Below are 15011 nucleotides of genomic sequence, written 5' to 3' on the forward strand. Positions count from 1 at the left end.
ATCAGTGATAGTAGCACACCCTCTCCTCAGCTGACTTGGTGAGTTCCACCTCATTTTGAGGTCCTGTATCTCTTGTCCTTTGTACCTAGCATTTTGAAGTATAGCCGAGGCTTTATTGCCAGCACTGTCTTAGCAGTCTCTTATTTCTGTTAGAGGTTCCGTAGACGTTGTGTGGGTTGTATCTTATTTTGAGAAAGTTAAACTAAATTTGTTGTAATTATATCACATGTTCCACTTCAACCACGAATGTATAGTGTACTGTTTGGAGACTTGTTAATGGCGTAACTAATGGAAATGAACTGGTATTATTCACATGACCTCTTACTGTCTAATTAATAAAATGTATCTTCTCTTTATTCATGGGAGAATTGGGTAGGTGGTATTGTACAGGCTTGTTCGACCGAGGTATTTCGGTTGAGCGCCGGTCTCGCTCCCCAAGGTCGTGGCATGAGAGACAGTTCCATGGAGAAGGATGGCTCCCAGTCTTCCAGCTCTTTCTGCTCTTTCTGCAACTGCTCTGAACTCTTAGCATTGGCATCTTCCCTTTGCACTAAGGCCTCCTTCTCAACCTTAAATCCTTCAAGATCGGACTTCAACTTTTGATTTGCCTCGGTAAGCTCCATAACCTTAGCCATCTACCCCTGCACCCTTTTAAGTCCATCCATGGAGATCAACTTGCCCTACAAAATGAAATATATGAGTGACTAAAATAGTAGTCCCCAGGATAGCAAAATAGTTTAATGCAAACAAATTATCTTATCTTGAGAGCTAACAAAATAATATGTGAAATCAACCCCTCTGTTGAGTGCCTCCTAAGTTGGACACTTTCCACGGGATTGATCAACTCATGTAGATAAATGCCAGCATGGCTTGGAGCCTTGAAAATATTAATATTGCCAGGAACGAAGATCATAATTGTGCAATTACCGACGTTAGTTGAGAGACTGGCTTGCAACACCTGCTCCTGATCTCTGTTGGCATCCCTAAACTCTAGACGATATCATTCCCGATAAATAACCATAGGTGCTTCATGCAAACCTTTAACTTTCCCGGGTTGCTCCCCCTCTTGCTAATGTCATTATTTATCTTCTTAAAAAGAACCAACAAGAGGTTGTCTCACCGATTGTTGGCTCCCCCCTTCCGGGACGACACTAGACATATCAAAATTTTATTTCTTCCTAGTAAGTAAATCCAAAAAGTGCCTATTAAGCCCCTCCAAGATCAGAAAACAAGGGCTAAACTTAAAGTCAGGATTGAGACTGCTACTTCTTCCCAGTCGAACCTCCAAAGATGTGAAAAACTGAGTTGTATAGTTCCATAATAGTGTTGTAACCAATTCAAATTGATAAAACAAGATGCTACCATAATTATTGGCCTTCCACTCTCTTTCAGTAGAAATGGCCTTCCAAGATCTTGAAGCTTTGGTGGAGACACTTAAGATCTTGCCGACCCATCCCTACATAGTGTTAAAAGTCACTATGGTGATTGCAGATTAGATGAATCATGAGGTAAGCATAGTAAACAACCATCCCCGATCATAATCATCATTGGTGTTGGAGATGATGGCCCACTTGCCTCGTGGATTCATTGTGAACATGCCGCCCCAAAAAAGCTTGGGAGATTAGAGATGCAGAAAATGCCAAAAAGTAAAGTTCTCATCGGTCGAGGAAGGAAGACTAGAGGAAGCCTGTAATGAGTCTCCATACTTGAGGCCCCACTTGATCCAAGCAAATATTATATCTTCTACACATCTCCTCGGAGAATTCATTAATTGAAAGCCCAAACCTAATGGTGGAGGAATATTTGTACACAAATAAAAAATAATCGCCATGGTTGATAATTCAGCTGCCCTATCGGACACAATGAACCTGTACATTTTCATCCCATCCACACTCCACCCGAACGGAAGGAAGGTGGTCCAACTGTATTAAAGAAGTGTATTCATCCACCAGGGCATTTCTGTCACTGAGATGCTTCGCGATCTTGCCTTGAGATCAGTCAGTTGAGAGGTTCAACTCCTTGGGAATAATGTCGCACACGGTTTTCTCTAGACTAGGATCACAGTCAGTGCTATTGATCCCAAAGGAAGATTTGTGGGTGATGGTTTTTTCCTTTCTCACCAACCCCATCATATCTACTTCCTCACCTCTTCGGTAGGAGCCATCAGAAACCATCTCTCGGTAGTGTCAAATCTTGTGATGGCGGAGTATTAACTAGGTTGAAGGTCATGACCCTGAGATTGCATAAACAATATGCATACATGAAGACAAAACTAAAGAAAATTTAGAAATTATAGACTGAAAAGGCAAGAACTTAAGAAAAGTTTCACGAAACAACAATAAAATCTCTAACAGAAAAATGAATAGGGAAAAGAAGAAGAATGGGTGAAGGGAGTTGGTATTTTCAAGCGCAGGGTAATTATTGCCTTGTTAATGAATAATGACATCATCAATAACCTGATCTTGTCACATGTACCAGTTGTAAAGTTGAAGGGACATCCGCTTTATCAGATGACGGTTATGTTTTATTTCCCACATAAATTTTTTTATTTTCCAGTCAGCTCAAGAGAACTGCCCGAAAAGTGAGGGAGCTATCTCTGTTGGTAATTAATATACCGGCATGAAGACTCTTTTATCGGAAACGTGGCAAGTACTGAAGAAACTCATCATAGTCAACTCCTAGTTAGCCGGTTCTAGCTTGTTCAAAGACCGAAGAAATCTTAACAATTCCTAGAACTTGGTCACGGGTCTACTTTGGTTATATCGGATAGCAATGTTCCGAAATGATCCATCTAGAAGTTTCACGATACCCAGACAATCGACATCCCATCACCGTTAAACTCTAAAATGTCTGGGATTCTATCTTATCACGTCCAACAACGACGATTTAATTTCCGCAACATGCGGGAGAGGTGCTTAGAGTTAGTTAAGGCTAGATTGTCTTATAAATATCTACCTCTCCTATCATTGTAATACACACTCTTATAAAATAACTTTAAAAAAATTATTTTTCATCTAATACTTATTACTAATGTTCATCAACTATCAATTATCCCGGATCGATCAACAAGAATTACTCTCTTCTATCTTTTTATTATTTTTGTTTAATTATTTGCTTTGTCACTATTATTTCGTAACGTCCATTATTTTATATTGTCTAATGGTCAACTACATTTGATTTAGTGAGATTGCTTATGGCCTAAATTTTATAAATTTAATTGCTTGACTTAATAATCAAACTTTAGATTAAACAAATAACCGATCATTAATACAGATCATTTGGAACCAAATTGTGTGCAATGAGATATAAATTTTGGAAAGAGATCTAAAATGTTAGAACTGTAGGCACTAAAGATGGACTATTTCTTTCAAAATTTAACTTCTACATATTGATGGTAAAAACTTTATACCTTTAGGGATCGTTTGGTTACCGGGATAAGAATACTAATCTCGGGATAAAATTTATGATTGTATTTATCCCATATTTAGTTATGAGTATTAGTTAATATAAGTATAAATTTATACCAAATCATGGTATTAATTATCTCATATAGAAGGTGAGATAGTTAATCACATGGGATATCTCAGCCTATAGTATATCTTCGTCTATCACGTAATGCATATAATTAAGTTAAATCATTTTCGGAAAAGACGACACCTTTAAAATCAAGAACCTTTAATTATATTTGTGCCTAATCTCCATGGAATGATTATATCCAAGCTATAATGTTCATCTAGCCATTCCCATCATTCTTCTAATGAGTTTTCAACATTTCACCGCTACTTGACCCCTGTAAACTGTAATGAACCACATATGGTAAAATCGTTACTCTGAACAGGAAGATCAAAGAGAATTAAAATATCGTCAATTTGGTACCTGATTGAAGACTCCTTAGCTTTCCTTAGTTGTTATGATATGCCTTCAACGATTGGGCTTGAATCAAGTTCAGAGTATTCGGTACTAAAGTCAGGATCATAATCCTTGCTCATTAATATTATCTTAATACTTACTGTGAAACAGAGTTATAAATATTCTATTTAGAATGATTAATTAGTTAACTAATGACGGTAGATAAGTAGTCAGCATACTATTATCAATTTGCTTACATTGTCCTTATATGAACAGGTAGAGTGGAGTAATTAATGCGTGACGTTTCGCATTCGAGGACGGTCAACCGGTGGCTAACAAGTGTCCGAAGTCAGAGCGATGTGATCGATGGGACATTTCACTGACCCGTCGACTCAGTTATAGCATACGGAAGAAGGAACCGGGGTCAACTGGTCGCTTCCCGTCGCTATGATAAATCTGCTCTCCGAAAAACGAGGGCACTATCTGTATACGGGTAAATTCAGGGGTAAAGTTTTCTCCGATTTTCCAATAAGAGAACGAGAGGGAAGCGCGGTTCGATGCAACTACAAGCAAGGCAGAAGGATCCCTCGTATCGAAACTCAGAAGGAGTGAACGATGTATCTAGGATCGGGCATGGCAAAATAACGAACCATGACCAAGTAAAATTTTGAGACCCACGGGAAAAGGAGGAACGATTGGTCGTGATAAGTGGGGAGCCATAATATTCGCCTTCAATCGGATATTACAGTGCAGATCCCGTCTGATATCAATTGCGGATTGACATTTACCGGAAAAAGAAGATTTTTACCTTATTTAAACTTTTATTAGGACTAAAATTCTCCTACTATATAAATGGGAGAATTTTTTTATTTTAAATACATTATTGACACGCATATCAAAGGAATAAAATTTTATTTTTGTCTTCTAGCTATTATTCAAAGTGTTCTTCGGTTATTCTCTTCTTTGATTGTAAACGAGCTCATATCGAGGACTCGATCGAGGCCGATTTTCAGTGTTCAACTTAAGGTCAGGCATGATTGTTATATTGTGATTGGTTTGACCGTTCATTCTCTCTTTAATTTACTTATTTGTTATTCTTAGATCATTCGTATTGAATTAAATCACGTATCTTTTAAATCACATACAAATTTAATTGTTACTCATTTTGAAGGGGTAAATAAAAAGAATCCAATTCAGAAGTTAGATAAGCTTGGCTTCCTGACTTGGTCACGTGAAGATCGTATGTACGTAACATATTTTTGGATGATACTTAATGTAAACTATGACGTGACGATCTATAGGACATCCATTTGTATCATAAATTCTCTTTTCCATTTTGGGTACTTATCTTGCCAAAAGTTCTCGTCACCCTGCATGCATATCTACGTGCTGCTAGAAGTTCCACGCCTAATATTATTAAAAATCAAAGCAAGCGCCCAAAATAAATTTATGAACTTGTCTTCTAGTAAAGCTTTATTAAAGACACATTATTTCAGAGAGATACACTCAGGAACTGAGTATACTATCAACTGCTTCAAAGAAAACCAGCAAATTAAATAATAAGTGAATATGGGTTCCCTTATGGCAGGTTGGGCCTGTAATATTCCTGACCCCAAAGTTTGTAAGTTGCTGCATATCTTCTACTGACCTTATAGTTTTCTGAGTTTTAGTTGCGAAATAATTCTTTTTTACTTTGCAGTGAAATATAAGAGAAACACGTCATTAACAAAGGAAGAAATAAATGCCTATTGGAGATCCCAAAAAAAGAAAGAAGAAGAGCATCCCAGAGATAGTTCTATGCTATCCCCTCGCAGCCCAAATCAGGTAATAGTATTTTTACTCTTCTAATGTCGAAAGGATGGTGTGGTATTAATTAATTTCTAGTGGCTTAGACGTTGGTTGTTTTGGGACAGGCTAATAGTACCTTTGAAGAGACTGCTAAAAAGGAGTACGAAACGTCAAACTCCGGGGAGATTTTGGGTATCAACAGTGATACAAATTGGGAGAAACTAATCGAGAAACACGGCTGGTATGTACGCATATTTGATATTTGATCTATAACTTTGAAAATGTGGTGGATGAGTTTATGAGAGCAACTAAAGTCAATAGTGTATACATTTAGGGGCAAAAAATATTTAATTTAACAAGTGCTCTCTCAAACTAAGCGAGATAATCTCTTTTCACTAGGCCAACCGATCAATCTACAGTTCTTTTAATTATTATTCCTACTGAATATTACTTGTATAAATGCACTTCATATCACCCAGAATTCTCTCCAAGAAATATGTAGTCATATATGCCCCCTCGCAACAATAGTACAAAAGTATCTTTTATCCATTGATGGTGTAAGAAGTATTTGGGAAATTATGTCTCCTAATTAAATTATTAAACTTATATACACTAACAGTAAAAAAACCTTTTTGCACTATCATAATTTAATTACATTGCATTGTAGCATGTTAGTTACTTTAATGTTGGACCTGATTAGTTGTAATATTGGGCTATGGCTGTAGGTGGGTAATTAGCAGTTTGGCACATTTGAATGAACCGCCAGTGCTAGCACCAGAAGAGGCTACTTACAAGCGTGCGTCACGGTTCAATGCAGCCCCCAATATGATTGCACCAAACACCAAACAAGCCCAAACAGGATAATCAACTCTTGATGACTCATGTTTCTGAAATCAAGCTAGTTAAATTTTGATATAGAGTTTGGATGAACAAGCATATGTACATCTAAGGTGTTGTTGAGCTTGTAAATGTAATGTGTTTAGGTGTTGTTTATGCACGCTTGTAAATTTAAGGTGTAATGGTTTTTTTAGGTTTTGTTGAGCTTGTAAATTTAATTTGTTTCTGAGCTGCAGTGTCAACATTCAATAATGTTTAGACGTAATTGCATATCCACCATCTGTACGAATCACTTTCCTTACCCCGCCTCTATTCTTCTCAAGCAACCCCTAAATTTAGGTAGCTTTTTTTTTTTTGGTTCTTGCTGTCTGTCAAGTATACCAAACTAGCAACTTCTTCATATATGATTAGCCACCCATTGGTTTCCTTTCGTGGAGAACCAAGGTTAACTCTGTTGCATGCCCTGAATCCAGAAAGAAGGGACCATAATGAAAGGAATTTGTGCTTGACTTTATTTTATTTGCTGGTCATGCTAATGCTTATCTCATCTTAATTTCTAGGCGCCATCTCATTGTACTTCGTTGGAGCCCTATCCAGCTTTAGGTTTATTATGAATTGAACACATTATTCATACCTTCCATACTAAACAGTTTTTGATTGAAAGTATGCTTCATTCGGAAAATGTAGACTTTTATGCACTTGACGAGCGCAAACACAACACAAAAATGTTCGCTAGTCAAAGATGGTATAGTTATGATTATCGTCTCTATGGGGATTGAATTTAAATAATGCTCAAGTAATTTCTAGCTTAACGCTATTCAGGATGATTAATACGTTTGTTGGAATGATTAATAACTAAAATTAACTATGAGACTAAAACAATTAACAATTGATCACTGGAAGACAAGAGTTGAGCAACACTGAAATATCAATGGGAGATATAAGAGTCGTGACAGGATAGGTACAAGATAGCTATTTGGAATCCAACTCTAGTTCAATTCACTCTAATGTTCTAAGGATTCTCACGAATTTACTTGATGATTAGTTCAAACGTGTAGTGAGACTCCTCTCTCGATTAAATCATAAATCTACGAGGTGAACTAATATAAGTACTGTGAAAATATGCAAGCATGCGCTTATGAATTAGTCTTCAGGAAAATGTCTCTCAAATATTCTCCTAACATTATTTAATCAACAATTCAACAAGGTCTTTCGATTATTTAAGAGAATCACTGAATTAAAACAAACAAAATAATGCAACATAATCACCATAATATTCCTTTTTCGATTAAATAAATTGGTGAATAAAGCTGCAAATAATTCAACGCTCCATAAACAAATTCAAGCAAAGAAATAGAATTAAAATTCACAAATAGCAATCAAAACACCATATCCGTCAAACCCTAAGTCATCACAAATATAATGAAAGAGTAAAAAAAACATGAATTCAATCCAAACTCGGGTGTTGAGTTGAGGAAAGAATGATGAATCCTAGTGCTTTGAGTCTCCAATGCTCTTCCAATCTTCTGTAGGTTGAAAAGTCCCTAAAAATCGCTTTTTGATGTATTTATACCATGTAGGAACGGGCCCGATCGAAACTACCTTTTCCAAACAGGAGTGGGACAATTGGATCGCAAAAATACACTGGCGCGACGCGCCATGCGCCGCCCCATGAGCAACATCAGTGAGGATTTTCAGAGAGTTGATTTTTTTCACTCACCAGAAATGTTGCACTATCGCCCCGCGCCTCGCAGCGTGGCAGTGCATTTTTCTTAGAGTAATTTATTTTCCTCACTTGTTGATATCTATACTTGGTCCTCGACCCCCGAATATGATCCCGACTTAATTTCTTGAGCTTTTACTCAGACTTCAAAGCTCAAACTTGTTCAAATTAGCTCCAAATTATCTTAATAGCTCGGAATCATTTTTTGCAAGGTATAAAACACGTAATAAGCGCAAATCACCATTAATTAAACTCAACCACAAGTAAAATACAGTGATTAGAGTGCAAACTATGACTAAAATATGGGTTTCTCGCCTACCATCAACATCCCACACTTAAACCATTGCTCGTCCTCGAGTAATCAAACTGAACTTCACATAGAGATGACCTTCTCATCAGACAACATCCCTAACACATCATGCCCAGAATATTTAAAGCAGACTAAGTACCCTATCATAACACACTAGCCTCAAGACTTGACTCAAAAACACCACGTATTTTCCCAAAACTTGCTCACTTACTCTAACACAGAGGCCAAAGACATTACCTTTCCTTTGCAAATCATGTTCCCTCACACCAAAGATAGAGAGTAGTTTCACACAAAATAAAATTCAAGAACAAATAGGAACTCAAGACACAATGAATTCACTCATCTTAGAATCAAAATTCATGTGCCACAGAATACGCACCATATGCTTGCCCGTAGTGTAATACTCTACTAATTGCGCTCATTCAGTCAAAGATCAAATAAGACTTTATTTTGGTTGTAATGTAGGTTGTGGGACGGGTAGGATACTATTGGATATGGTGACTACACCTCCCTAAGCACTTTAATACATATACATTAACAATTTAAACCAGACACTTGTATTTAACCAAACCCTAACCTTCACACATAATAGCATCAAGCTCTCAATATCTTTAAGCACAACCAAGATGAGAACTACAACTAGGAAGGAATCAATTTTCTTTTCTTTTCTATGTTCTGATTTTTTTTTCAAGCAAACTAACTTGTTTTTTTTCCTTTCAATTCCCTACAAGTGTCTCTCACAATGTTTTCAAACAATGAACTTTCCTCTTTTTTCAATAGTTTCACTCAAAAATACGACCATACCTCAACTTAGCTTTTACAAGCTCATAACAATTTCAAGTACTCGAGAGAGTTAAAAGGTTCAAACATATAGTAAATTCAAAGAAAGGGGTCAGGCTTGTAGTGTGGTTTCCAAATAAATAGGATTACATACTCAAAGGGGTTAACTACGATACATATTAATTAGGTGGGTAAAAGCATATATCTGGCTCAACAAAGAAACGCCTCTATCACTTCCTAGATTGAACAAGACGACTATTTTTCTTTGCAAACACACATGATAAGTTCTAGACATCAACTGACATGCATAGAATATCAACAAACCTTATTCACACTATGGCACATAACTCACTTAGGATCGGATCTATCCCGACTCTCTAGTCAAAGCAGTTAAGCAACGTCAAAATAGGCACTTATACATGAGTCAAGAACTGAGCTTAGACGTAACAACTGAGCCATTCACTACTCTCAAGGCAAAAAAAGGTCGAGAAAATTCATCTCCATTTCATACCATAGCACAAGAATTCAAATTTCCTAACAAAAGAAAAACTAACTACACTCGGTTCAAGTAAAACCCTTGGAAAAGAATCGCTACATAAAGAAAAACCGGGGGGGGGGGGGGTTGTTGCACTACCTAAGAAAAAACAAAATATTTTTTTTCTTCGACTTTGATCCCTCAAGAAGACAATTGTGGAATCCATCGTCGGGAAAAGTCAATTTTTTCTAACCAAAACAAAGAAAGCAAACACACATGTACATATTTACATCCCCACCCTCCCACACACACACTTTAAATTGTGTCATGTCCCCATTACATACAAATAAAAAGCAAAAGGTAAAGTAAACTACCCTGATTCATCTAGTCAAGATCTGAATCAAAATCGGGATCTCCTTTGCACGCTCGACCCAGTGCACACATCCATGGTGAGAGCTCTTTTTCTTCCTTCTTTGAGTACACCCCACACTTATCATGCTTACTCTATCCAACTAGCTCCTTTAGGGCCCCTATTGCTCCTTCCATCTTGAAGACCACCCTTTCTTACCCCACTCTGAGCATGAGCTGCCTTTCTTGAATGTCCAAAATCGCTCTACCAGTAGCCAAGAAGGGTCTCCCTAAAATCATAGGTATCTCCCTATTCTCTTCCATATTCACCACGATGAAGTCCACGGGGAACACAAATTTATCTACCCAAACTAGCATATTTTCCACTATATTTTCCTGTATGATTGTGGTCTGATCCGCCAGATACAAGGACACATGTATAGATCTTATTTCTCCAATCTCTCCCTCCAATTTCCTGAAAATAGACAAAGGCATAAGATTAATAGAAGCACCTGAATCACACTAAGATTTTTCAACTTAGTGCCTCCAATGTATGGGACTGAGTGTTGGCCAGTCAAGCTCGCGCTTCTCCAGAAGATGAAGGTAGCAGAGATGAGGATGTTGAGATGGATGTGCGGGCACACCAGGTTATATAGGATCAGAAATAAGGTTATTCACGACAAGGTGGGTGTGGCCCCTATTGAGGACAAGATGCGGGAAGCACGACTTAGGTGATTTGGTCATGTGAGGAGGAGGAGTACATATGCCCCAGTGAGTAGGTGTGAGAGGTTGACATTTGAGGGTCTATTGAGAGGTAGAGGTAGGACAAAGAAAAGGTGGGGAGAGGTGATTAGGCAAGACATGGCGCAACTTCAGCTGACTGAGAACATGACCCTTGATAGGAAGGTATGGAGGTCGAGGATTAGGTTAGTAGAGTATGTAGTCTAGAGTGTTCATAACAGTAGTATTGGCATGCATCCTCGCTTTCTGTTGGTGGTAGGTTTTTATGACTAACCGTTATTTTTTTCATTGTTGATTAACCTACTATCTTGTTGTTTTTATTCTGCTTTTATATGCCTTTTTGTTACTGTCCCTTCTTGTCTATATTTTCATTAATGTGGTGCTTATGCTTTCCTAAGTCGAGGGTCTATTGAAAATAACCTTTCTATCCTCACAAGGTAGGGGTAAGGTCTGCGTACACACTACCCTCCCTAGATTCCACGGTGTAGGATAATACTGGGTATGTTGTTATTGTTGTTGTTGTAGTACATCCTAAAGAGCAAGGTATAGTGAAACTCCCTAGATCTTCACACTTTTGAGGGAGCGTATTTTGAAGAATGGCATTACAGTGCTCTGTGAGATTAACAACCGGTGTCTCTTTCACTTTTTGCTTATTGGACAATATCTCCTTCAAGAATTTAGCATAAGCTGGCATCTGAGAGAGCACCTCTGTGAATGTCAGATTAACAAGCACCTGCTTGAGCACATATAGGAAACGCCCAAATTATTTGTCCAGCTTATCTCTTCTCTGCTTCTGAGGGAAAGGTAGATCATGCATGTATTTGCTTTCCTCAGTCTCCTCATTCATTGAATTCCCATCTTTCTTCTTCTTCTAAGCTCTAGTCTTCCCCTTCTTCTTCAGACCACCATCTACCATCACTTCACCTTCTTGAATGTGCTATCTTTCTGCTCCTCCACAATCTCTACCTGTCTTTCAATCAACTCATTCTTTTGTTTTGCTATGGGATCCTCCAATACGTGCCCACTCCTCAAAGACACTGCATTTATTGTCTCTTTTGGATTTCTCTCACTATCAGCAGGGAGAGTTCCTAGAACCCTCTCAGATAATAGATTAGCTAGTTGCCCCACCTGTCTTTCCAAGTTTCGAATGGCCGTGCCCTGTTCTCTAATAGTTGTGCCCTATTCTCGGATAGTTGTTCCATGGGTTTCAAGACTTTCATCTGTCCTAATAATAAAGGCCTTCATCAAATCTTCCGTGCTAGAATGACTAGACTGTGGGGGCTGATATTTCTACCTCTGGTGATTTTGAAAACTTGGAGCTCCCTGTCCCTGGGGTCTGGAGTTATTCTGTTTTCATGCATTCGCATTACCACCTGGTGAACTCCAAGAAAAACCTGGGTGCCTCTGCCCCATGGAGTTAAAATTATTGCCACTTTGGTAGTTGCCTCTGTCAAAGCTCCCCACAACATTTACCATTTCATCTGTAGTCGAGGCCTGACACTCATGTGTTGGATGACCCATTCCACAGAAATCACAGACTAAAGATGGCTGGCTCTGGACCTTGGCTAAGGTTAACTTTCTTATCTCTCTGGCCATGGTGTCTAGCTGGGCTTGCACTGATGTCTTAGAATCCACTTGATGTACCCCAACCTTTTTACTTCTCTTATTATCATTTGCAGGCTATTGATTTTCATCTTCAGATAATTCATTTAGAATTGCAACAATCTCCTCCAGAGTTTTCTTCATAAGAGGACCTCCAACTGCATTGTTTAGCGTCCTCCTACTAGAGGGTGTCAGACCATCCCAGAAATCTTGGAGTTGCATCCGCAAGTCAACTCCATGAAGTTGTCATCTTCTCCCAATATCCTTAAATCTTTCCCATGCTTCAAACATCGTTTCTGTATCTTTCTGCTCTGAGTTGTGGATCTCTCTTCGAATTTTCCCTATTTTTGCAGCTAAAAAATATTTTTCAAGGAACTTCTTTGTCATGTCTTCCCAAGTTTGAATTTCCCATTCGGCAAACTCCACAACCAGTGCTTGGCATCTTCCCTCAGTGAAAAAGGAAATGGAAGTAGATATCATCTTTCGATACTCCGTTGTGCTGGAAGGTATTCATAATCTCATCAAAATCCATCAAATGAGTATTTGGATCCTCATTAGGTTTGCCTCAGAAGACATAATTATTCTGAATGGTCTGAAGTAGCCCTTGCTTGATCTCAAATTTATTGGTTGCGATCTGAGGGGGTCGTACATTATATACTCCTTGGTTGTAGACTGGCCTTGTGTAGTCTCCCAGTAATCGTCCAGGCTTGGGCATAATGTTTTTAAATTCTTCTTCAACTAGAGGTCGGTTCATGTTGAATCTTCGTCCTCCATTCCCGTCAACCATTTCATCAACTCTGAGAGCTGCTTCAGCAACTGCCCATGCGGCTGTTTCCTGTTGGGACGCTTCCCATGCAGCAAATTCAACTATCTCCTCACCGTTCTTAGCCATGTTCTCTTGGGTTAAAGATTGCCCCAAGAATTTTCCGGTGAGTTCTTTCTCTTTTCTCAGTTGTCGTACGTATTTTTTCAATTCTGGTTTATAGGGTATTACTTATTATGAAGAAGATCGAGTCATACACTAACGACCTTAACATGTTTCCTGCACATGGAAGAGAAAAACTGTGAAGAATAAAATAAAATTGATTTCTGAAGTAGCACCAAAAACTATTTTGAACAGTATTGATTGCCAATCCCTGGCATCAACACCAAAATTTGACGCGCACAAACACAACACGTAATTTAATGCTCTCTAGTCAAAGATAGTATAGTTATAATTATTGTCTCCATCATTTTATTATTTTATATTATTTTTTAATATATCTATTAGAGGTGTACATAAGCTAGGTTGGTTCGGATTTTGTCAAAACAAAACCAAACCAGCTATATCGGTTTGAATTGGTTCAGTTTTATTGGATTTTTCATATTTTTTGGATTATTTTTTTTACATAAATATTATTTCAATATTAGTTTGTTAAAGTTATAGATAAAGTTTTGATAAGTGAATATATATTTAGTAAATGTTTAAAAAGTTGACAAACATATTATATATTAAAATATTCTTACTGGAGAATTTGTTTAGTAACACACGATAGTTATTTTTTTGGTTGTCTAACAATAATTTTTTGTTGATATATGATTTCAAGGTTAACCGAACTTAGTAACTAAACACAAAAAATAATATGGAACTTATATAATGATATGTTGTGTTTAATTTAAAATTACCGATAACATACCATTTCAAATTCGAAAAGAAATAAGAGTTTGATGTAAAAATTATATGGGGAGCCTATTTGATCACCCCTATTTAACTTGTACCCACTTTTTAACTCTTTTTAACCTGTACTCACTATTTAAACAACTTCACACCTCCTCCTCCTCCTCTTCCTCCTCCTCCTCCTCCTTCTCATCCTTCTTCTTCTCCTTCTCCTTTTCCTCCTCCTCCTCCTTCTTCTTCTCCTCCTCCTCCTTCTTCTTCTTCTTCTTCTTCTTCTTCAGGTAACAGTGATTTTATATGGTGTTTGTGAACATATTTTAAGATAGTTTATGATGTTTTACAGTAGTGGGTTATTGTGGCGCTTTATTTTTTATTATTGCTTAGGGTTTCTTCTTTTTCTTTTTCTTAATTGCAAAATGGGTTCATTAGATTTATTATTCTTTTGACAAATTGATGATTGGGGTTTTTCTTGATGATATTTGGAGGTTATGTTTAAAATTTGAGCTCATTTGGAGTAGATTTAAGTATTAAATCGTATATTGGATTATTAAAATTCGAAAAACATATTTTTGTTTCTGGGCAATTTGCACTTCAGGCCTATTTGGCCTTAAGTGCATGAAAATATTGGTTGCACTTCAGACCTTTTGGCCTTAAGTGCAATTGAAGTGCAATTTTTCACTCCAGAATTATTGGCCTTAAATAGTAGGAAAACGTTTGACCTTTTGTTCTTAAATGCATCTGAAGTATAATTTTTCACTTCAGACTTATTGGCCTTAAGTGCATGAAACAATTGGTTGCACTTCATACCTATTTGACTTAGTGCATGTGAAGTACAATTTTTTCACTTCAGACTAATTTTTTTTAACTTCAGACCCGATAAGTCTGAAGTTGATCGTAAAGT

The 15011-nt window shown here is 37.5% G+C and overlaps 1 protein-coding gene and 1 long non-coding RNA gene across 2 annotated transcripts; one reads left to right on the forward strand and one right to left on the reverse strand.

The window, feature by feature from the left end:
- Positions 1-286: 286 nt before the first annotated feature.
- On the reverse strand, positions 287-2447 carry LOC107825641 (uncharacterized). The gene is made up of 2 exons (XR_001657130.2): positions 928-2447; positions 287-680 (listed from the first exon to the last, which is right to left on the reverse strand). It is a non-coding gene; the product is annotated as an uncharacterized LOC107825641 (long non-coding RNA).
- A 2865-nt stretch (positions 2448-5312) lies between these two features.
- On the forward strand, positions 5313-6673 carry LOC107825640 (uncharacterized). The gene is made up of 4 exons (XM_016652514.2): positions 5313-5470; positions 5549-5673; positions 5763-5878; positions 6363-6673. Exons 1-4 carry the CDS (start codon positions 5419-5421, stop codon positions 6499-6501), a joined length of 432 nt encoding a protein of 143 aa, XP_016508000.1. The 5' UTR covers positions 5313-5418; the 3' UTR covers positions 6502-6673.
- The last annotated feature ends 8338 nt before the right edge of the window (positions 6674-15011 follow it).

Source organism: Nicotiana tabacum, chromosome 9, assembly GCF_000715075.1.
Source record: "Nicotiana tabacum cultivar K326 chromosome 9, ASM71507v2, whole genome shotgun sequence".
Taxonomy (NCBI): Eukaryota; Viridiplantae; Streptophyta; class Magnoliopsida; order Solanales; family Solanaceae; genus Nicotiana; species Nicotiana tabacum.